Source organism: Geotrypetes seraphini, chromosome 1 (assembly GCF_902459505.1).
Source record: "Geotrypetes seraphini chromosome 1, aGeoSer1.1, whole genome shotgun sequence".
Taxonomy (NCBI): domain Eukaryota; kingdom Metazoa; phylum Chordata; class Amphibia; order Gymnophiona; family Dermophiidae; genus Geotrypetes; species Geotrypetes seraphini.
The window spans coordinates 74,956,914-74,979,386 of record NC_047084.1 but is presented as its reverse complement, the minus strand read 5'-3'; the positions used below and the strand labels follow the sequence as shown (position 1 = coordinate 74,979,386).

Sequence of the window (22,473 nt, the reverse complement as noted above, 5' to 3'; positions counted from 1 at the left end):
AAAGCAGCAGCGGCAGCCACAAACCCTCCTTCCTCCCCTGAAGCAGCACCAGCAGCCACAAACCCCAGTCCCTCCCTCCCTCTAGCCCCCGAAGAGGCAGCTGGTCCTGACAACCCCACTCTCTCCAGCCCCCAAAGCAGCAGCAGCAGCTGGTCCTGACAACACCTCTCCCTTCCCCATAGCATCAGCGGCAGCGGTCCTGACCCGCCAACCACCCTCCCTCCCTCCATTCCCAAAGCAGCAGTGGCAGAGGTCCTGACCCATCAACCCCTTTCCTTCCCCCTCTCTCCAAAGAGGCAGCGATCCTGACTGCCAACCTCCCCCTCCCTCCCTTACCTGAAGCAGCAGCGGCAGCCGGGCAGTAGAGGCAGTGCTGAAAACAGTCTGCTTGCAGTCAACCCTGGCAGGGCCTTTCCTCTGCTACATTACTTATGATGTGGCAGAGGAAAGGCTCTGCCTAAGTTTGCTGCCGGCAGCCCATTTACAGCACTGCCTCTACTGACCGGCTGCCACTGCTGCTTCAGGTAAGTAAGAGAAGGAAGGAGGAGGTTGATGGGTCAGGACCGCTGCCGCTTTGGGGTTGGAGGGAGGGGGATTGGTGGGTCAGGACCGCTGCAGCTTTGGGTAAGTGAGGGGGTCCAGGAGGCCAGACCCGCTTTCAAAGTAGTGCTGAAAATCATTTTCTGGATTTGTACAGTGTATTAGCACCTGGCACTTGAAATGGTCTTCCCCTTAAAAAATCATTCTGAAATATCCTTCTCTAAATTTAAATCCTTGTTAAATACTTTTTTGTATCAATAGGCATTTGAGGAACTATGGCAGCTGGGTGAGAGGTTTACCTTTTTACCTTCTCTCTCCCTCTCCTATATTGCATTATATATTTGAGTGTTTTTTTAAAGTCTTTGTATTGTTGTATGGTTATTTTTGTGCTTTCCTATTTTTAATAGAGTTCTTTTCATTTTTCTTTTAAGGATTCTACACATCCATGTCTTGTTTGTTGAGTAAAGGTGATACAGGAAATTTAACAAACTATAAACATATGGCTAATCCACAGCCAAAAGTAATCACTGTACCTATGCACAGAGCCTCCTTCTTCCACGTGTGCCACAGTGATGCCTTGAGGGGATCTCTTCGATCCTCGACCTCCTGTAATCTGGATTCCCAATCCATCATCCCCTTTCACCATATGCATCTTCCATATACAACAACCTTCACGCTGCAGGGAAAGTAAAGACCATTATTAACCTTTTATTTGAAGGCATTCTAACCTTATTTAGGGGCACTTTTATTAAGCTGCCCTTATGCAGGGTTTTCCTGTATGGTAAGGCTATTTTTATCACAACTGTAAAAATGGCTTTTTTGTATTAATGGCCATGCGCTAATGTTGCAATTAGCATGCGACCATTGAAACATTTTACCATTTACTGCCATCCATTTTGTAGGAGGTAAGGGCCTGATTCTATAAATGACGCCTACGATAGGTGCCACTAGCTGTCCTAGCCACAGATGCCTAGTGATGCCTAACTTAGCTCCACACAGAACTAAATTGCTTTTAATTGGTTTAAATGGCATGGTAATAGACCATGCCATTAAAATCCGATGAAAGAAAACGTTATTTTAATTATCAATTTAGGTTATGTGTGTATATCTGCTTGGCGCCTAGCAACAGCAAGTTGAGGCTGCCACGCCTAAGTCAACATGGTTGACTTAGGCATCGCTAGGCCTTGTAGTTAGATGCCAGTAAATTAAGCTAGGAAAACCTTGGCCTAATATACTAGTACCTACCACAAGGACACCTAGCGACAGCTATGGGCTCCTTCTATGAAGGCGCGTTAGGCCCTTAACGTGCGGAATAGCGTGCACTAAAATGTCGCATGTGCTAGCCACTACCGCCTCCTCTTGAGCAGGTGGTAGTTTTTTGGCTAGAGTGCGCATGCATTAAAAACGCTAGCGCACCTTCGTAAAAAGGAGCCCTAAGTGTGCCTAGATCAGTGTTTCAAACCTTTTTCTAGCTCCAGCACACTAAACGGAGCAAATGTTTTTCGCGGCACATTATACCGTATATACTTACTGTTTAACATTTTTTATTAATTTTTTCATATAACAACAAGTGTATCATAAAGATTCATACAATTACCTTAAGTATACACTTGATATCTCCATAACATACTGTACATACAACATATCTTATATAATCCTTACTACAATTTTAGATATCATGTAAAATTTAATAATTTTATCAACTATTATTCAATTATGAATCCCTTTCCCTCCCCTTATTTTGTTAGTTGCACACAATATAACAACTATTATGATAATTTATTTATATTTTATGATAAAAAGAATAAACCTACCGCCCCCTCCTTTCTTTATCAAGTATCTTATTATGGGAAAAAATTATATCAATCATTACAAAAATCTGTTAATGGTCCCCAAATCTTCTTAAACTTATCGATATATCCTTTTTGTGTTGCAAATGTACGCTCCATCTTATATATATGGCAAACTGCATTTCACCAAAAGTTGTAATTTAATCTGTCATAATTCTTCCAATTGTATGTTATTTGTTGAACTGCTACTCCAGTCAATATAAATAAAAGTTTGTTATTATTTGACGAGATTTGACTCCGAGTTCTCATTGCAGTACCAAACAAAATCGTATCATATGTCAAGGCTACCGGATTTTCCAACATCCTATTTATTTGAGGCCAAATTGATTTCCAAAATAGTAATATGAATGGACAATAAAATAAAAGATGATCTAATGTCCCCACTTCTAGATGACAGTGCCAGCATCTATTAGACTTAGAGCTATCAATTCTATGTAAACGAACAGGGGTCCACCGTATATACTTAAATATAGGATGAGATTTTTGGGCCAAAAAAATGGCCCAAAAATAGGGGTCTCGTCCTATATTTGGGTCATCCCCCAGTGACCACCTGACACCCTCCTGGACTTCCTGCAGGTCTGCCATTAGGCCGGGACAAGAGGGATCCCTCCCATCTCCTGTCCCGGCCGACACTAACAATTACCACCCTCTGCCTCACGTACCTTTTCCCTGGTTGTCCAGGATGTATCCCACTTGAACTCTTCCTGCCGATTTCAAAGGTAGTAGTTAGTGGCGCACCCTGGCCGTCACGCAGGAGCAAGCTTTTTGTGTTCCCAGCCGGCCTTGCACCGCTCCTTGATAGGCTTCCACGAGTTCTCGAGGGACTCGCAGCAGCCTATCAAGGAGCGGTGCAGGGCCAGCCGGGAACACGAAAATCTCACTCCTGCGTGTCAGTCCGGGTGCACCACTGGCTACTACCTTCAAAATCGGCAGGAAGAGTTCAACGTGGGATACATGCTGAATAATCAGGGAAAGGTACGCGAGGGAGGGAGGGTGATAATTGTTAGTGTCAGCCGGGACAGGAGACGGGAGGGATCCTTTCTGTCCCAGCCTACCACTAGGTGGTTTAAGTTAAGGGGAAGGGTTAATCTACTGGCTGGGTTGGAGGGCAGAGGGAAGTACGGGACAATCAAGCCATTGTGACATCACTGATGAGGTTACAAGGAAGGAAGGTGGGACAAGGTGCAGAGCCTAGCAGGGAGGGGAGACAGTGTTTCAGAGCCTGGCAAGAAAGGGGGCTTGGTTCAGAGCCTGGTAGGGAATGGGACAGAGTGCAGAATCTTGTAGGGCAGGGAGGAAGGGGGCTGTGTGCAGAACTTGGCAGGGAAGGGGGCTGAGTGCAGAATCTGGCAGGGGAGGGTATGAGGTAGGGGACACTGGGTGCAGATCCTGGCAGGGTATGACACTTGAATATTAAGCCCCCGTCTTATATTCGAGTCAACCATTTTTCCTTATTTGGGGGATAGGGGGTCTCGACTTATATTCAGATCAACTTATATTCAAGTATATATGGTAACTGAAATTATCAAATTGCAAAACCAACAAAAAATTAAGAGTTATTTATTTAAAGTTCCTTAAAGTTGTAGCAACAGTGAAACTAAGGGCTCCTTTTATCAAGCCGCGCTAGCGGTTTAATGTGCGTAATAGTACGTGTTAAACTACCAGCCGCACTAGCCGCTAACGCCTGCCTTGAGCAGGTAGTAGTTTTTTGGTCAGCGATGGGGTTAGCGCGTGATTAAAAGTCACGCGCGCTAACCACGCTAGCGCGGCTTGATAAAAGGAGCCCTAAGTAGAATAGAATTGCTAATCAATGTGATGGATGTGCTTGTTTGAGTGCAAATTAACTGAAAACATGGCTTGACAGTTGACAAGCAAATACACATTTCATCATCCACCATCTGCAGTCGTTCCATTTTTTTTTTTCTGTCAGAGTTGGAAATCCAAGTTCGCAAAGATAAGAAGATCCAAACGGTATCGAAGCTTTGATTGCTTTGTTACTCAAGTTAAGATAACTAATGCATAAAAAAATCAAAATAAAATTACTTGTCGCTAATTTTCAAGGACCAATCATGTCAAAGAATGATGCTTGTCTGTGTGGCTGTATCTTTACTCACATAGGATGCTCATAACATTGACAAACTCTTGCATACATGATGTACATGTCATTTATTCTAGTGTATACTTATAAAGAGAATTTTTAAAAAATAAAGTAAAATTCTGGAATCTCTCGTGGCACACCCAGAATCTCTTTGGGGCACACCAATGTGCCTTGACACACAGTTTGAGAGATACTGGCCTAGATGCTATTAGGCATGATTCTATAAGGATGCCTAGCAGTTGACTGACAACCAAGTGGAGCGATGACTATAAGTTAGACGCTGTTTATAGAATCAGGCCCTAAGGACTCATGCGGTATCCATGCACCAACCAGTTAGCAGGAATGCCCATTCTCTGCCCCCCTCCGGAGTGGATGGGGAAACTTTCAGTGTTTCCCTAGATTTTTATTCAGCCATATAAGTCTGCTCCACATCCCTACTACTCAGTGGAGGCTGGCATATCATACAACGTGTTTCTTCATGTACATGTTTTAGGCTTGAAAAGTTTGAGAAACACTGCCTTAGAATACCACTATCAGTATTGCACCAAATAAATGATATTGCTTCTATTATAAAATATGAGACTGATTTTTAGTGGACTGAGAGGGCTATCCATTAAATATGAAGACACAAGATTAACTTATATTATCACAGTTCAAACTATTCAGTGGCTAATCAACTTCAAACCACTGTGAATGCTATTTTGTAAAAGAATTACAAAACTACAATGCCACATTTTTTGTTTGATGGATTTCCCAAGATCTTTGGAATGTGAATTATGAAGAGTGTTATTTGGACAGCTGTAGCTCTGCATTATCTGCATTCCAACATGATCTGCAAATTCTTCAGCAGAAAGGAATACTATAATAGTTTTTTGATGAAAAGAACCAAATAAAATTGACATTAAAAAAGAAAAAAATAATCTAATATAGAACATGGGGAAATTGCATGTTATTGCTGCTTATTACAGTAGAACCTCACATCTATTTTTTTTTTTCTTTTGGCACAAAGAGAGTTTTGGACTACTGTATTTCCAAGTTTATTTAACATTTTCTATTCCGCCCTAGAGAGAACCTTCAGGGCGGCTTACAGTCTAAAACAAGATTTAATAACAATATAATATACAGAAAAAATAAAACCAACATAAAATTAGGATTCAAGGGGAGAAATACAGAAATTATAGCAAAGGAAAGGAAAATAACATTAGAGACATTCTTCTGCTTTCCAAGATGCCAATAGCGCTGCCCATTAAACCTGAGAGTATGCATCAGAAAAAAGGTAGACTTTCAAATTTTTCTTTAACTTGTCAATGGAAGTTATTGATTTAAGGGCTCCTTTTACGAAGCCACAGTAACGGTTTAGCACACGCTAAACCGCCGGCCGCTACCACCTCTTCTTGAGCAGGCAGTAGTTTTTTGGCTAGCACAGGGGTTAGCGCGTGATTACATGTCATGCACGCAGCTTCATAAAAGAAGCCCTAAGGCCCTGATTCTGTATAGGACGCCCGGGAGAGGTGTCCTATTCAGAATCGGCCTACACTAAACCCCGATTATGTAACCGGCGTCCATGCCTTACTTAATCAGGCCTTAGATTAAGTGGGGATGGGCGGACCCGCTATGTCTAAGGCCTGATTGGTCCAGGCTTCTAGAGCCTGGGCCAATCAGGCCTTAGGCTTCGGCGGGATGGGCCGGGAAGGGCAAGACCTCATTTCGACGAGGCGGGCCTGCCGGCTGGACGGGCAAGACCCGTCTGGCCTTAAGAAAAGGTTAGTTTGGTGGGGTGGAGGTTTGGGGGTTGTTAGCGCCGGGGGGGGAGGGTGCGTCTTCGGGCAGGAGGGATTGGGCACCCTCCTGCCATCTATCAATATTGTCGGGGGGGAGGGTGCGTCTTCGGGCAGGAGGGTTGGGCAACCTCCTGCCAGCGATCGATATTGTCGGGGGTGGGGCATCTTCTGGCAGGAAGGTTTGGGCACCCTCCTGCCAGCAATCGTTAGTGTCGGGGTGGGAGGGAGATCGGTAATGTCGGGGGGGGGCGGTTGGTAGTGTTGGGGGGGCGGTCGGTAGTGTCGGGGGGGGCATCTTCTGGCAGGAGGGTTTGGGCACCCTCCTGCCAGCGATCGGATAGGCGGCCGCGGCCCGCTATACTTATAGCGGCAGAGAGATCCCTTGCCGCAATAAGTATAGCGGCCGCGTCTACTTACAATGTAGACCAGCATTTTGCTGGCCCACATATTAAGCGTTTTTCCTCTACTAGGGAGACGCGTAGGGCCGCCTAGGTTCGCCTATAGCCCGCCTAAGGCCCTTAGGCGAGCTTAGGCATCTTGCGGGTCTCCCTAGGCTCCCGGAGGCGCCTTCAATATAGGCGGCCTGCCTGGGGAGCATTTTTTTAAAAAACGTGCATCCCGATTGGCTGATTAGACACCTGTAGGACGCCTACAGCTGCCTAAAATCGGAACGCACTTTGGAGAATCAGGCCCTAAGTGTCAAAGGTATCAAATTCCAATATTTGGACCATTGACAAAGAAAATTGCTTTAATATCTTTGTACGGGGATGATAAGCAATTACTTATTCGTAGATTACAAATCTCTACCAGATACTTATGGACTCAACAAACATGCTATGATCAGTACCTTGAATGTGATAAGAATTAGTTTGTATATAATACAGGGAGCCAATGAGCATTTTTCATAAATGATGATATATGATAGAATTTACAAAGGTTTGAATTACTCCAATAGCTGTGCTCTAAATTATCTGCAGTCTTTGAATATCCTTCTGAAGTAATCCAGCATAAAGAGAATTACAATATCGATTTGTTGAATAACGAGAGTTTACTAGGGTGTTCAAAATCTCTGGAAATAGCAAAGAGTGAATTGATCTAATCAAACGTAGTTTAAAGAAGGAGTTTTTCACTAACCTTGAGATTTATGACGGTATGATAGCTTTGTATCTAAGATTATCCCTAATATTTTTGTACTGGTTACAGATGGAATTGGGGTATGTCCTAATTTAATTTGTAATGGCAAAACTATTGGGTCACAATGGCTAAATATTATCAACGTTGATTTTTCGGTATTAAGTTTCAATTTCTGAGTATGTAACCAGTTCATGATACAGTCTAAATTCTTATTTAGAAGTGAAATTTCTTGTAATGAACCAGACTATTTCTATATTTTCTTTAGGAAAGGCAGGAGTGACCTAAATAATATATGATGGTATTAGAATTTTATTATGTATTTTAATTATAGAATATATTAGAAATATATTTTAAGAACTCACAGGTCAATATTCAGTTCATGGCAATTAGCGAGTTCATTCACACTCAACTTACAATGCAAGAATTTTCAACAGATCACACTAAATTTTCAGCAGAAGCATTGGGGTCAAGTGCTGCTGAAAATCTGGGAATGGCCTGCTCATCACAATTTAACTGATTTGTAGTCTCTCCTGCCCTGTTAAATTGTTCTGAACAAAAAATCAAGTCACATAAGTTAGTAGATATCATTGGGCTACCTGGTATTGATTTAGTGTAGTTTATTAAAGACTGTTGGTGCTAACACAACACTGATTAACTTTGGTTGTGAGAATGCAAAGCTGCAGTGGCATACATAGGGAGGGGCAGGGGGGGGCGGTCCGCCCCGGGTACAGCCTTAGACAAGATTTAATAACAATCTTATCTGGCCAGGAAAATTCTACCGGGCCATTCAGCCTGCCTCTCCCCGACATCAATTCTGCCGTCAGAGAGGAAGTTCGGGTCAGCCAATTACTGCCTAGCTGGGCGGAACTTCCTCTCCAACGGCAGAATTGATGTAGGGGAGAGGAATGCTGGTCGGCCCGATGCAGGGAAGGAGAGCTTAGGGTGGCAGCGGCTTTGGGGCATGTTACCCGTTGGCGGTGACTTGGGGGGGCTGTTCCCCGATGGCGGCAGCAATGGCTTGGGGGAGGGCAGGGAGAAAGAAAGAAAGGGGGCAGGCAGGGAGACAGAAGGAAAGAAGGAAAACAGAGAAAAAGAAAGGGGGCATGAAGAGAGAAAAAAAGAAAGGGAGGCAGGGAGAAAGAAAGGGCAGGGAGAGAGGAAGAAAAAGTTGGGGGAGGGAATGAGGTCTGGAGGAGAGGAAGCATACAGGCTGAATGAAGGGAAGAAAGATTGGATGCACAGTCAGAAGAAGAAAGTGCAACCAGAGACTCATGAAATCACCAGACAACAAGGTAGAAAAAATGATTTTATTTTAAATTTAGTGATCAAAATGTCTCTGCTGTCTATATTTTGCACTATGGCCCCCTTTTTACTAAACCGCAATAGCGGTTTTTAGCTCAGGGAGCCTATGAGTGTTGAGAGCAGTGCTGGGCATTCAGCGCAACTCCCTGCGCTAAAAACTGCTATTGTGGTTTAGTAAAAAGGGAGGGGGGTATATTTGTCTATTTTTGTATGGTTGTTACTGAAGTGACAGTGCATAGAGTCATCTGCCTTGACCTCTTTGAAAAAACCCCGGAATAGTAATGATAATTAATATTTTCTCTGTGTACAGTGTGCTTTGTGGGGTTTTTTTGGTTTTTTTTTAAATTTTATTGTTGGTAGATCATTTTGACTTGGTCATTTTAAAAGTAGCTCGCAAGCCCAAAAAGTGTGGGCACCCCTGAGCTAGAGCATTGAAGCTGCGTGTTTCTGCCGTAAAGGTCATCTCTGATGCAACCGGAAGTTGAATCAGAAACGATCTTTACGGCAGCCATATGCAACTACAACGCTCCGGCTGCTGTAAGAAGGAAGTTTAGACATTGCCGGCCACAGGGCAGAGAGGTTTGTCAGACCAGGCCTGTTGTCCGGGCCGAGTGGGGGGGGGAGAAAGCACCATGAAGGTAAGGGGCAGGGAGGGAGAGAGGAAAACAGGGTAAAACAGAGAGGGGAGAAGGATGCTGAAAGCACATGGGGAAGACAGAGGGGGAGAAGGACGCTGAAAGCACATGGGGAAGACAGAGTGGGAAGAAGATGCTGAATGGAAATGGGGAACAGAGAGTGGGGAGAAGATGCTGAAGGGAAATGAGGAACAGAGAGTGGGGAGAAGATGCTGCAGGAAAATGGGGAAGAGAGAGTAGGGAGAAGACGCTGAAGGGAAATGGGGAAGAGAGAGTTGGGAGAAGACACTGGCAGGGAAAAAGACAGAGATGCCAGACTATGGGAGGAGCGGAGGGAAGAAGATGGATGCCAGACCAATTTGGAAGGAGGGAGAAAGGGAGAGGCACAGTAAGAGAGCAAATGGAAGATGCAGAGAGAAGAGAGACAGTGGATGGAAGGAAGAGAGTAACAAGAAGATGAGGAAAGCAGAAACCAGAGAAGACAAAGGTAGAATAAAAATTTTCTATTTATTTATTGCTTTAGGAGACATGTCACTGTTTCTGTGGTATTGCATTGTATGCAGAGTCCAGCTCTTGCTGGTTCAATTTAACCTTTGTCTATGTATTTCTATTTTATCTCCCCTTTTACAAAACTGTGGAGCATTTTTTAGCGCCAGTCGTGGTGGTAGCAGCTCTGATGCTCAGAATTCTATGAGCGTCAGAGCTGTTAGCACTGTGGCTAAAATCCACACTACAGTTTTGTAAAAGGGGGAGGGGTTAGTTTATGATGACATCTTCCATACTAGGTGAAGGGACACGTCTTGTAGTTTTCCATAGAATGTGGTTTGGAGCAGTAAGAAACCCAGGCCCTGTTTGTTTTTCCTTCTCTGTAATAATGCAAGGACATCTAATGTTTGAAAAGATGTGTGTTCTTATGCTATGTTTAATCCAGATATTGTTTGCCTTCTCTTGCCAAATATTATAAGGCTATTCTATTATGTAGTTTTCCTTAAGTTGTGTTTGAAGTTGTAAATCCAGATTGTTTGCCTTCTCCTGCTGATATACTACAAGGCCATTGTATATTTGAGAGATGTGTTTTCTTCTGTAGTAAAGTGAATCTAATTGTTTTCTTAGCTGTAGTTGTAAGAAAATTTAGATAAGACTTTGTTAGCCAAAGCACCTTTAGACTTTGGCTTTAGATAAGTAAAGGATTTTGTTATTTCTTTTAAAGTTGCATGTGATCTGATATGGTTTGCATTTACGTCATATGCTGACGACCCTTACCCATGTAAGATGATATAAATTGAGGTACAGAACATTCAATAAAGTGGACATGTTTGAGAGACAATAGGTGTCTGTTTTCTCTTAGATATTGTCCCCGGATGCATCTGCTTGTCAAATGACAGAGTGTGTACAGCCATCATCGGGCTTTAACAGTGGGGGCTCCTCCGGGAGGGACGTTGATATCACCGGTATTTTGTGAGTATTTCTGAATTTTGAATTCTGTTCTTTAATACTCACGGGTATTAGGTGCCCTGTTCCCACCCTTTATTTGTTAAATATAGATTTTTGGGAAGTCTATAGCGGAGTTTATAACAATAAAGAAACTCCTATTGTTCTTTTGGGAAGAACTATATTACTTATAGAGCTGCCTGCGCACTCTGTCATTTGTGGGGTTAACACTTTTTGTATGTGCTTTCTCTCTTCTATCGCTATTCTTTTCTATTGCTTAGAGATAAGATTTTATAGAGTATAAGACTATATTGTATATTACTGTTCTGTATCTCGCTTATAAGGTAAGATAAGCGGGATTCCTGCATTGCTATATTGTTTTTGTAATGGGTCAGAACGGTAGTAAGGTTCCCCCCCCCCCTAAGAAAGCTGAGACTTGTAAGGCTTATGTTGCCCGTGTATGTGACACTGGATATTATCTTATTGATCCTTGGATAGATAATATGGCTGGCTGGACTGAAGGACTTCATAGTTCGAGTCCGTTTCCCCGAGATGGGGCAAATGATACGTTTCATATGGATATGATAAAGGGATTGTGTTTGGGGGATCATGAGGCATGGCCATATTATTTAGGGGATCCGCACTGGGACAAAGAATATATGAGAAGGGGAGGCATTAATTGGCTTACATATGCTCCTTATTGGTCAGCTACTGATAAAGATAAAACATCCAAGCTGTCCATTCTTTCCCCTGCTCAATTACATGCTGCAGAACAATCTATCTGTGCTGCTAGCCCTCCTCCTTATCATTTACAAATTCCTTCACCCGGTGCTCCTCTTAAACTTTATCCTTCTTTATCTAAGGATGATATTGACCTCCTTATCGGTAGTACTCTTATTCCCCCTCCTCCTCCACCTCCCGTCCTGTCCGGTGCAGTTGCATCAGGACAGGTTGCTGACACTTTGTCCCAAGACATTACATTTCCCACTGTATCCACGACCAGCCCCACTGTTCGGGGGCCGATAATCTCTTTTTCACCCCTCCACACTCGTAGCGGTACTCAAAGGGTTACGGAAGTACAGGAGCTGATGCAAGAACAGATGCCCTTTCTCACAGTGGGGGATACTCTTTTGAAGAAACCCATTGAGTTAGAAGACATTAACAAGATCATTAAACACTGCCCCAAGCCTCTTGTCTCTGCTAGTGCGACTTTTCACTATTTAAAACGAGCATGCAAGGGTCGAAATTATACGCAGGAAGATATGCGCCTTATTATAGATGGCATTGTTGGACACAGTTCCCCTTGGGACTGGTCTAACGTCCCTAGTATTAGTGTTTTAGAGCCTGCTACTGTCACAGCTACTGCTTATAGACTGAATACTGAAGCAGGAAATGCTGTTATGTGGAATGAATTACAGGCAGAGCTTGATCGGTGTTTTAAGTCTCGATCTTCCCTTCCTATTGCAGTAGCCTGCAAACAGAAATCAGGTGAAACTGTTGTGGATTTCTGGAAGAGGTTTAATGAAACCTGGACCCAAGAGGCGGGTCTCAGTTCTCATGCTAATATGGATTCCCTACTTATTCAGACTTTTCTTTCTAACCTCCGTTCTCCCTTGCAAATTCTGGTCAAACAAATGATTTCAGAATGGCCCACTAGTTCTCGTGCTGAATTTCAAAATAAATTAATGGAAAAAGAGGCAGCAGGTTGTTTTGAGATCTCTAAACCTCGGGAAATCCTGCATCAGGGCCAGCTACCCACCTGGGGACCGCGCCTGACTACTACTCGTGGAAGAAGGGGTCGCGGGTTTCGCAGGGGGAGGGCTCCAGTCTCCGGTCGAGGTGGTAATAATCCATCCAGAAGTACTGGATGTTTTAATTGTGGGGACCTTAGTCACTGGCTTAATCAATGCCCTCATCCCAGACCCCCCGCATTACCAGTTCAGCCCGCCCCACCGGTGGTGCCTACCCCTCCCTCTACTGTGAGACCATCTGCCACTTCTCCTCGTTTTCCTATCTCCTGGCACAGCCCCCCTACTCCCCAATGAAGGGGCCCGGAGGTTTATACCCCAGCATTCACTTTGGTCTCTGCCTTTGTTAAGGATTCTCCTATGATATCTCTTATTGTACAAGGGAGTCCAGTGCCTTTTCTTGTAGATTCGGGTGCCACTTGTAGCACCATCAGTGAGGATTACTATCGGGGCCCACGCATGAATGCTGAACCTTCTATGGGAATTAATGGGGTTTTGACTAAATCCTATCGTACCACACCCCTGTCTGTAGCTCATCCTGATACAGGCTTTACTCTTTTTCAGCACTCCTTTCTTATTATTCCCCATTGCCCTGTCAGCCTTCTTGGTCGAGATCTTTTTTTTCCTCTCCTCATTCAGCTCACTACAGATGATACAGGAGGTTTGCATGTCTTTTCCTCCGTTATTCCCATTCGCCCTCCGTCCACCCTTTACCTTTCTACTTGCCCTGACACACTTTTGCCCCTTCCCCCAGACTCTCCGGTCTGGGCTTCTACTGACACTGATGTAGGCTTTATTTCATGTACCCCCTATCGTGCTTCTCTGAAATCACTCATTCCTGTTTTCATTAAGCAGTACCCAATCTCCCAAGAAAAGGAGAAAGTCATGATTTCACTAATTGCTTCATTTCTTTCCTCTGGTATTATTAAAACCACCATCTCTTCCTACAATACGCCCATCAATCCTGTTGTCAAAGCTGATGGCACCCCCCGTTTTATTCAAGACCTTAGGGCTGTTAATGCTTTGGTGATTCCCATTGCACCCATTGTCCCGGATGTCCCTTCTCTACTCTCCTCCATTCCACCTGCAACTCATGTTTTTTCAGTCATTGATTTGAAGAATGCTTTTTTTTCTGTCCCTGTTGATGAGGACACTCAGCCCCTTTTTGCATTCACTTTTAAGCAACAGCAGTATACCTGGTGTAGAATGCCTCAAGGATATGTTGATTCCCCTGTGGTTTTCTCCATTGTCCTGCGGGCTACTTTACAGTCATGGACTGCCCCCCATGGTTCTATTCTCATTCAATATGTGGATGACCTTCTTTTGTGTTCCATAACTCAGGAGACCTGTCAAGCTGATAGTTTGCACCTTTTACAATGGTTGTCTCTGTGTGGTCACAAGGTGTCACGAAAGAAACTACAATGGTGTAAAACTGAAGTGGAATACCTGGGTTTTGTCCTGACTCATGGTCAGAGGAAAATTAGCACTTCTCGCATTGCTGCTGTTTTGGGTTTGCCTCGCCCAGCTACTCAAAAAGACATGCTTACTTTTCTTGGTATGATTGGTTACTGCCGCCAATGGATCCCTGATTGTTCCTTCTATGACCAGATTTTGAGACAGACCCTAGGTACTGAAATGACTGATCTTATCAGATGGACTAAAGAAATGTTGGACGCTTTTGGACATTTGAAATGTGCTTTGGTTTCTAGCCCCGGCTTGGGTCTTCCTGATTATGAACAAATGTTTCATCTCTTTGCTCGTGACAATTGTAAAACTATGGCGGGCGTCCTGGCTCAGGATCATGGCGGTAAGTTACGCCCTGTTGCTTTTTTTTCTAAAGTTACCCCTGTTCAAGTTCAAGGCATGCCTGCCTGTTTAAGGGCCCTAGCTGCATGTGCTATGGTGGTAGAGATGGCTACTCCTCTAACCCTTGGTCACCCCACTACCCTTCATACTTCTCACGATGTCCAAGCCCTCCTTCGCAATATTCATACCCAGCATATGTCAGCTCAGCGCCTTAGTGGTTATGAGGTCATCCTCCTTTCTAATCCCAATCTCACCATCAGATATTCTGCCCCGACATATGGCCCTGCTCTACTTTTAAATGGTCTTTTGGGTCTTAAGGGTGAACAGGATGCGCTTCCTCCTGATCATTCCTGTGTCTCCCTGATATATCAAGACACTTCCCCTCGCCCTGATTTGTCTTCTACTCCTCTCCCTGATGCTTCCTCCATTTTTGTTGATGGTTCTTGCTCACGTCCTAGTGACAACACCTTCCACACAGGATATGCTGTGGTTGAACTCCCTGATATCATCCATGAGGCCTTTTCCCTCCCCTATCCATCGGCACAGGCTGCTGAACTCATTGCTCTTACTCGCGCCTGTCACCTTTTCTCTGGTAAACGCGTTAATATTTATACTGACTCTAAATATGCCTTTGGTGTTGTACACGACCATGGTGTTATCTGGCAGCGTCGCGGCTTTGTGGCCGCTGATGGTAAGCCTATTTCTCATTCTTCCCTTGTTTCGGATCTTCTCTCTGCTTTACTCCTGCCTGCTGCAGTTGCTATTCTTCATTGTCGTGCACACACTGGCCTTCAGACTGAAGTTGCCAGAGGTAATGCTCTGGCTGACCGCATTGCTAAACAAGCTGCTTTGGACCCCCCTCCTTCCTCTGTTCTCTTTCCTCTTCTTTCTCCTCCTGCTTTTCCCCCTTCTTCTCTTTTTTCCCAGCTTCAATCCTTTGTTACCCCCTCTGAACTTGATGCCTGGCAAATTGCTGGTGCCCAAAGCCGCCCTTCGGACGGACTTTGGTGCAAAGAGGGAAAACCCTGTATACCAGCCGCTAGTTCTCCCTTATTCATTGCTCAATATCATGGCATTGGTCATCGTAGTGCTCGCTCGACACTCCAGCTCCTTGCCAGTGATTTTTTCATTCTTGATCTTCGCTCCCTGATACAGACATATATAGCTCGATGTCTAACTTGTCTCCGTGCTAATCCCAACATACCCCATAAAGCACCACACCAGCATCTTACTTACCCCACTTCTCCTTTTTCACACTTACAGATTGATTTTACTCATATACCTCATGCCACTGGGACCCGCCAGGATTATGCTCTTGTTATTGTTGACATGTTTTCCCGATGGCCTGAAGTCTTTCCCACTACAAATGAAACTGCTCAGACTGTGGTGAACATTTTACTTCGTGAAATCATCCCTAGGTGGGGATGTCCCATACACATCAATTCAGATAATGGTCCTGCTTTCACTGCCAGAGTATGCAAAGCTTTAGCTACCGCACTCCGTATTGAGTGGAAATTTCATCTTCCATATCACCCACAGAGTTCTGGTATTGTCGAACGCATGAATAGGACTATTAAAGACAAAATCAGGAAAGCCACAGCTGGCACGTTTGTGAATTGGAAAAAATTCCTCCCTATTGTTTTAGCTGAAATCAGGATGCAGCCTCACTGCACCACTGGCTACTCTCCCTTTGAGATTCTCATGGGACGACCTTTCCCCGCCCCATGGGTAGACAGACCCTCCATAGTTGAGAGTAGTGATCTTCCTTTGATACAAGAAGAATATGTTCGGAAGCTCATTGAAACATTAGGGCATGTTGAAAGAACTGTGTCTTGCACTTCTCCTTTCTCTCCACAGACTCCTACCCATTCCTTCCAGCCTGGTGATGAAGTCATCATCCAGAAGCTTTTCAAGGATCGGAAGCAGACGGATTTCCCCTTTGGCCCTCCCAATACTGTGATCGCTGTGACCAGGACCGCTGTACTCACTGAGGAGTCTCCTGTTTGGATCCACGCAAGTCGCTTGAAGAGGGTTAACCTAAAACCCCAGAAGCAAGCCGTCTCTGCGCAGATTTCACCCCCTTCAGAGGAACAACATGATGATCTCATCACAGCATTCCACCAACTTTATCTTTCTCCTCCTGGCAGCGCTGCTGCTAGTTTTCTTTCCTGTATGGATCATTTCTAACTGTGTCTACAGGGATGATGTGTCCTGGGTTCACGACACTTTCTGCCCATACCCATCTGTAAATGACACTCCAACAATGTACTCATCTGCAAACAGCACCCCCGGCGCCTCTTTGCGACTGAGACGTCAAGCTGGACTACTCCCTCGCAAAGGCTGTCCTTCAATTGGAATTCAGAAAGATAGACAGTATACTACCTTTTGGTATAATTCCAGTAGTGTGCAAGTTGCCACCTTCTCCTTTGAGTATTGTGACATTATGGTCTGCTCATCAATTGATATCCCAAGACTATGTCATTGGTCCTCAGAGATTCCTAAAACTAAAGATATATATATATGTGTTACTGACTTACGTTGGGGGGATAAGTGTGCATCCTGGGGAGCAGTAGGGTGGAATACTGGCACTGACTGGGCTTATAGACCAGAAAGTGCTCTAAAAAAAGTGGATCAAAATGGTAAATCTCTGCTTACTCGTATGACCCTTCGTAAGATTGGAAACTGTTATAGGAGAAGGGCTCCTGAACAAATTATTAAGCTTTCTCTTACTATTGACAACCCTAGACCTACTGATGAAGGTATGTACGTTATGGGCATATGGTTTAAGGGTGGGTCTAGCTATCCGACCCATCAGTTTTTCTTACGGGATCTATCTACCTCCACTCATCCTCTCCCGCCATTTTGTGGGGGCCCCAAAAATACTAACCCACTGGCCCCTACATTCAATAAACTTACTGACATGATGGCTATTGCCAATCCCACTTTTGAAGATACTATGGCTGTTGAGGTAGGGTTTTCAGAACGTAACCTTTGGTTAGAATGGATGAAATTCACTGCTGATCAACATAATAAGAGTAATTGTTACATATGTGCTCAAGCTAGGCCCCATCTAGGAACCGTACCTCTGGACCTCCCTCCTGGTATCCAACCATGCTTTTTTGGGTTATTTACCAATATCTCCTCTAATTTTACCGATCCCCTTTGTGCGCTGTGGCGTTCTAAATACCCTTTGCTGCCAGGACAGAAAACACTTGACATAGCCGTTACTATCTATAAGGGTAACTACACATGTCATGTTTCTAATTTGACACAGGGTAGTTTTGTGGGCAACTTTCCCCCAGGTTATTGTTCTGTCTTGGATTATAGGTATGCCCCATTGTTACAGCATCAGATTTTCACCCTAGGTGATATTTACTGGCTCTGTGGAGACTTTAGGCTCCGTGTTAAGCTACCCAGCCAGTGGATAGGCCAGTGTGCTTTAGCTAAGGTTATTATGCCTCTGCATATCCTTTCTGAAGGGCACTCTTCCTCCTATTCACTTTCTTCCTCTCCTCTGTCTCGACATAGACGTGATCTCCTTGGTAGTTTTGATCCGCATGTATATATAGATGCTATAGGGGTCCCAAGAGGGGTCCCAGATGAATTCAAGGCCCGAGACCAGGTTAAGGCTGGGTTTGAATCCCTTATTCCCCTTATTACTATCAATAAGAATGTTGATTGGATTAATTACATTTATTATAATCAGCAACGCTTTGTGAATTACTCTAGAGATGCCTTGCAAGGTATTGCTGATCAGTTAGGCCCCACTTCTCAGATGGCTTTTCAAAATCGTATGGCCCTAGATATGATTTTAGCTGAGAAGGGGGGTGTTTGTAAAATTCTTCCCAGTACTTTATCATGTTGTACATTTATTCCTGATAATACAGGTCCTACAGGAAAAGTTACTATGGCCATTCAGAAATTAGCAGACCTCTCTGCTGAGCTCAAACATAACTCTGGTTTATCTCATCCTTGGGACCAGTATTTTAGTTGGATGCAGGGCTGGGTAAAAGACCTTCTTATCGTTATAATCTCTATTATTATTTGCATTCTTGTCTCTTATGTAATTTTTCGACTGCTCATGCGCTGTGTTATTCGTATTACAGCTCCTAAAACTCCTCCTCGAGAGACATATTTGGAATATCTCTCCCTCCAAGCTCATGCTGTACATTCATGACGTCATTTACATGACGTAAGAGGGGATTTGAAGGGACACGTCTTGTAGTTTTCCATAGAATGTGGTTTGGAGCAGTAAGAAACCCAGGCCCTGTTTGTTTTTCCTTCTCTGTAATAATGCAAGGACATCTAATGTTTGAAAAGATGTGTGTTCTTATGCTATGTTTAATCCAGATATTGTTTGCCTTCTCTTGCCAAATATTATAAGGCTATTCTATTATGTAGTTTTCCTTAAGTTGTGTTTGAAGTTGTAAATCCAGATTGTTTGCCTTCTCCTGCTGATATACTACAAGGCCATTGTATATTTGAGAGATGTGTTTTCTTCTGTAGTAAAGTGAATCTAATTGTTTTCTTAGCTGTAGTTGTAAGAAAATTTAGATAAGACTTTGTTAGCCAAAGCACCTTTAGACTTTGGCTTTAGATAAGTAAAGGATTTTGTTATTTCTTTTAAAGTTGCATGTGATCTGATATGGTTTGCATTTACGTCATATGCTGACGACCCTTACCCATGTAAGATGATATAAATTGAGGTACAGAACATTCAATAAAGTGGACATGTTTGAGAGACAATAGGTGTCTGTTTTCTCTTAGATATTGTCCCCGGATGCATCTGCTTGTCAAATGACAGAGTGTGTACAGCCATCATCGGGCTTTAACACTAGGTGAAGGTGTTTTCTGTGTTCTATGTGTTCGAAAGACATGGTTTTCTGTTAGGATTGATGGTTCTAGTAGGATTGATCTGTACTAGTCTGGCTTGTTTAGTTTTACAATGGGTGTATTGATGTACTGCTCACTGCAATATGTAAGATGCTGCCTTTTCCTAGGAACTCATGTGTGACATGTGGCTTGTTACTAAAAATCATGTTTTTCGTACAGATGGGGGGTGCCAAAAAATGATGGGCCCCGGGTGTCACTATGCTATGTACGCCACTGCAAAGCTCCACTAGCAAAAAAAAAGCAAGATTCTTACAGTATAAGATCATAATATGATACACTTACAGCTGCTGCCACATCATGATCTTAACTCATCAAACCTTAATTTGTAGCCCACTAAAAATCCAAGCAGTCACCCTGTGAAGACCGACATCTTTACCATCTTTATTACTCATAAGCAGGACAATTCTAGTGTAAATCAGCAGCAAAATGCCTAATTGTAGACAGATAATGGAGTTGTTAGAATGAACATGACAATGTGCCTGTAATGAAAGAGAAAAATAGAATACTTCCCTGACCAGCCCACCACGAAACATGGCATTTGTTGGAAGTCTATTTTCAAATCTGAGTGAAAAAAAATTTCCTCCTATTGGTTTTAAAAGTATTTCCGTGTAACTTCATCGAGTGTCTCCTAGTCTTTGTAATTTATGACAGAGCGAAAAATCGATCTTGTTATACTCCACTCAGGATTTTGTAGACTTCAATCATATCTCCCCTCAACCCAACTAGCAAAACAGATTCTATGCTGCTCATCCTAGGAACAAGTAGTAGAGTTCCTCAAGCCATCTCAATAATAGCCTATGGACTTCTCTTTTAGGTAATTATCCAAACCTTTTTTAAACCCCGCTAAGCTAACTGATTTCACCACATTCTCTGGCAACACATTCCAGTATTCTATAAATTTGCACACAAATGGCATTTAATTTTAGTCTGTTATAAAATTAGGAGGTTAATATTCCCACTATTTGATCTTCTTCATTCCTTATACTCAACCTCTCAGACAGAATAGGTAAAACATTAAGGGACCATGGATTTGTTACACCCCCTTTTCTGTGGTACAACCAAAGTGGTTTACAATTATTTCTGGTCACCATTTGGGTGAATTTTAAATTGTAATGAATAAATTAAATATGCAGGTACTTAACAAGCAAGCAAACCAGAAGAGTCAAGGAGGAAACTGATCTGGAGCAGCTCCTCACTGAGACATTAATTACATAGGGCCTGATAGTCAAAGTATGCTATGTGTTTGCTTGTAGAAGGTAAAACCTTAACTTACTTATCTGGATAAAATATGGGAATTTAACTTACTAAAGAGCCAGTTCTTAATGACACACTAAGGGGCCAGAACTGGGGAGGGACAAAGGCAAATTGTAAGTTCAGTAGCAATATTTGTCTGTTAAAAGATAAGTATATGGATAGTTGCTGGTATAGTCATCTTTTGTATATGTTTTCTATGGATTGCACTGGTGTCTAACTCTACAGTAATTGCTAGGGTTACCAGATTTGTTCATGCAAAAAAGAGGAAACGTGGCCTGGTCTGCCTCCAGCCCCACCACATTCCACCCCCACACAAACCTCATCTCTTCTTTCTAGAGTCCAGGCTGCATCTGGAAGGCCTCTGAGCATGCGCAGATGTGATTTGATGATATCAACAAACATACACACATACTTGTGATACCATCATGTCACATCCGTGTACGCTCAGTATCACTCCAGGTGCAGCCCAAAACTCATACAAACTGCCAGGTTTTGGAAATTTTTCCAGACATCCAAAGAGTCCTCTAAAATAAGGCCATGTCCATATTTTCACAGACATCTGGTAGCCCTATTTCAGCATTATTGTATTCCAAACCTCGTTCTGGTGCTCCTCTGCCCTCTCTCACTGTATTATTCCAAGTCACTCAGTCCTCCATAGCCTCAAGTACATTACATAGATTGTAAGCCCACTGGGACTGATAGGGGAAATGCTTGAGTATCTGATTGTAAAACCACTTAGATAACCTTGATAGGTGGTATATAAAAACCTAATAAACTTGAAACTTGAATTCTGGTGCTCCTCTAGCCTCCCTCATTGTATTCCAAGCCTCATTCTGGGGCTTCTATGGCCTTTTTAAGTGTGTTCCAAGTCTCACTCTGATTTTGAATTCATCTTACTGAGAGCTTGCTCTTTTTAGTTTTAAGCCCAGCCTCTTCTTTTTTTTCTCCCTTGTACAGCTGCCTGTTGTGTCTCTGTATTATGCACAGCAGGCATTTATTTCTCAAGATGCTTCCCCCGAACAAAACAACTTTTAAAAAAATCGTCAGATGGCATCTTAGAGAAAAGGGGTCAACAACCTTGGTCCTCAAAGGCCATAACCCAGTCAGGTTTTCAAGATTTCCACAATGAATATGCATGAGATCAATCTGCATACATTGCAAGCAATACATACAAATCAATCTCATGCATATTCATTGTGGAAATCCTGAAAACCCTGCTGGGGTTGTGCCTCTGGAGGACCCTATTTGTCCACCCATGTTATAGCATAACCAATTTATTGAACAGGAGCTTTTGAGGACCAGAGTCCACTTCATCTGATGCATGAAGCTGCAATAAAATCAGTAGGCAAAAATGAAAGTTGGGCAATGGGTTGTATTATGAACTGTTTCAACACCTTATTCTATTTTCTGAAGTATAATTCCCCCCCCCCAAAAAAGTGAAATAGCAGGCTGCCCAGCTCAGTGTTTGTGTAGTTCTTTTTCAAGGGTAATGGGACAGATGGTGAAGCAATTTGTTAAGAAATTTGCTAAAGGGCCATGTGTTCTGAATCCATGCCAGCAATTCTAATGAAAGAAATGCCAGATGCTTTATATGATTGGATTACATATTTTGTCAATCAGTCCTTACGAGAAGAAAATTTTCCAACCCAGATGGATTACATAATGCTAGCTTCCCTTTTGAAGAGGGATAAAGTAAAGATTGTTTGTTGTGCAAATTACCAGCCTATGGTTGCCCTCATGGTTTTGACTATGATTAGAGAGGCTACTGTGGCCATGTACATTCCAGAGCACCTTATTCAATATCAGTTGCTTGACCCAAAGCAATTTCGGTTTTACGCATCATTTATTACTGAGACTTGCTGGCTGCACTTATGACAAAGTTAAGATATTTCTTGGATAAGGGGAAACAAATATTAGTCATACAGTTAAATCTCTCAGCAGCTTTTGATTTAGTAAGACTTGATATTATGATTTAAAGATTAAGTGAGATTGGAATGTCAG

At 43.1% G+C, this 22,473-nt stretch overlaps 1 protein-coding gene across 6 annotated transcripts in view; it reads right to left on the bottom strand.

Annotated features, from left to right (window-relative positions):
• Nucleotides 1-22,473, bottom strand: part of PDZD2 (PDZ domain containing 2) — a 487,038-nt gene that overhangs the window by 208,969 nt on the left and 255,596 nt on the right. For all 6 annotated transcript variants that reach the window (XM_033933443.1, XM_033933453.1, XM_033933424.1 and 3 more), the window contains one exon: nucleotides 1,074-1,216. In XM_033933443.1, coding sequence (XP_033789334.1) covers nucleotides 1,074-1,216 — 143 coding nt within the window. The remainder of the gene's footprint in view (nucleotides 1-1,073; nucleotides 1,217-22,473) is intronic.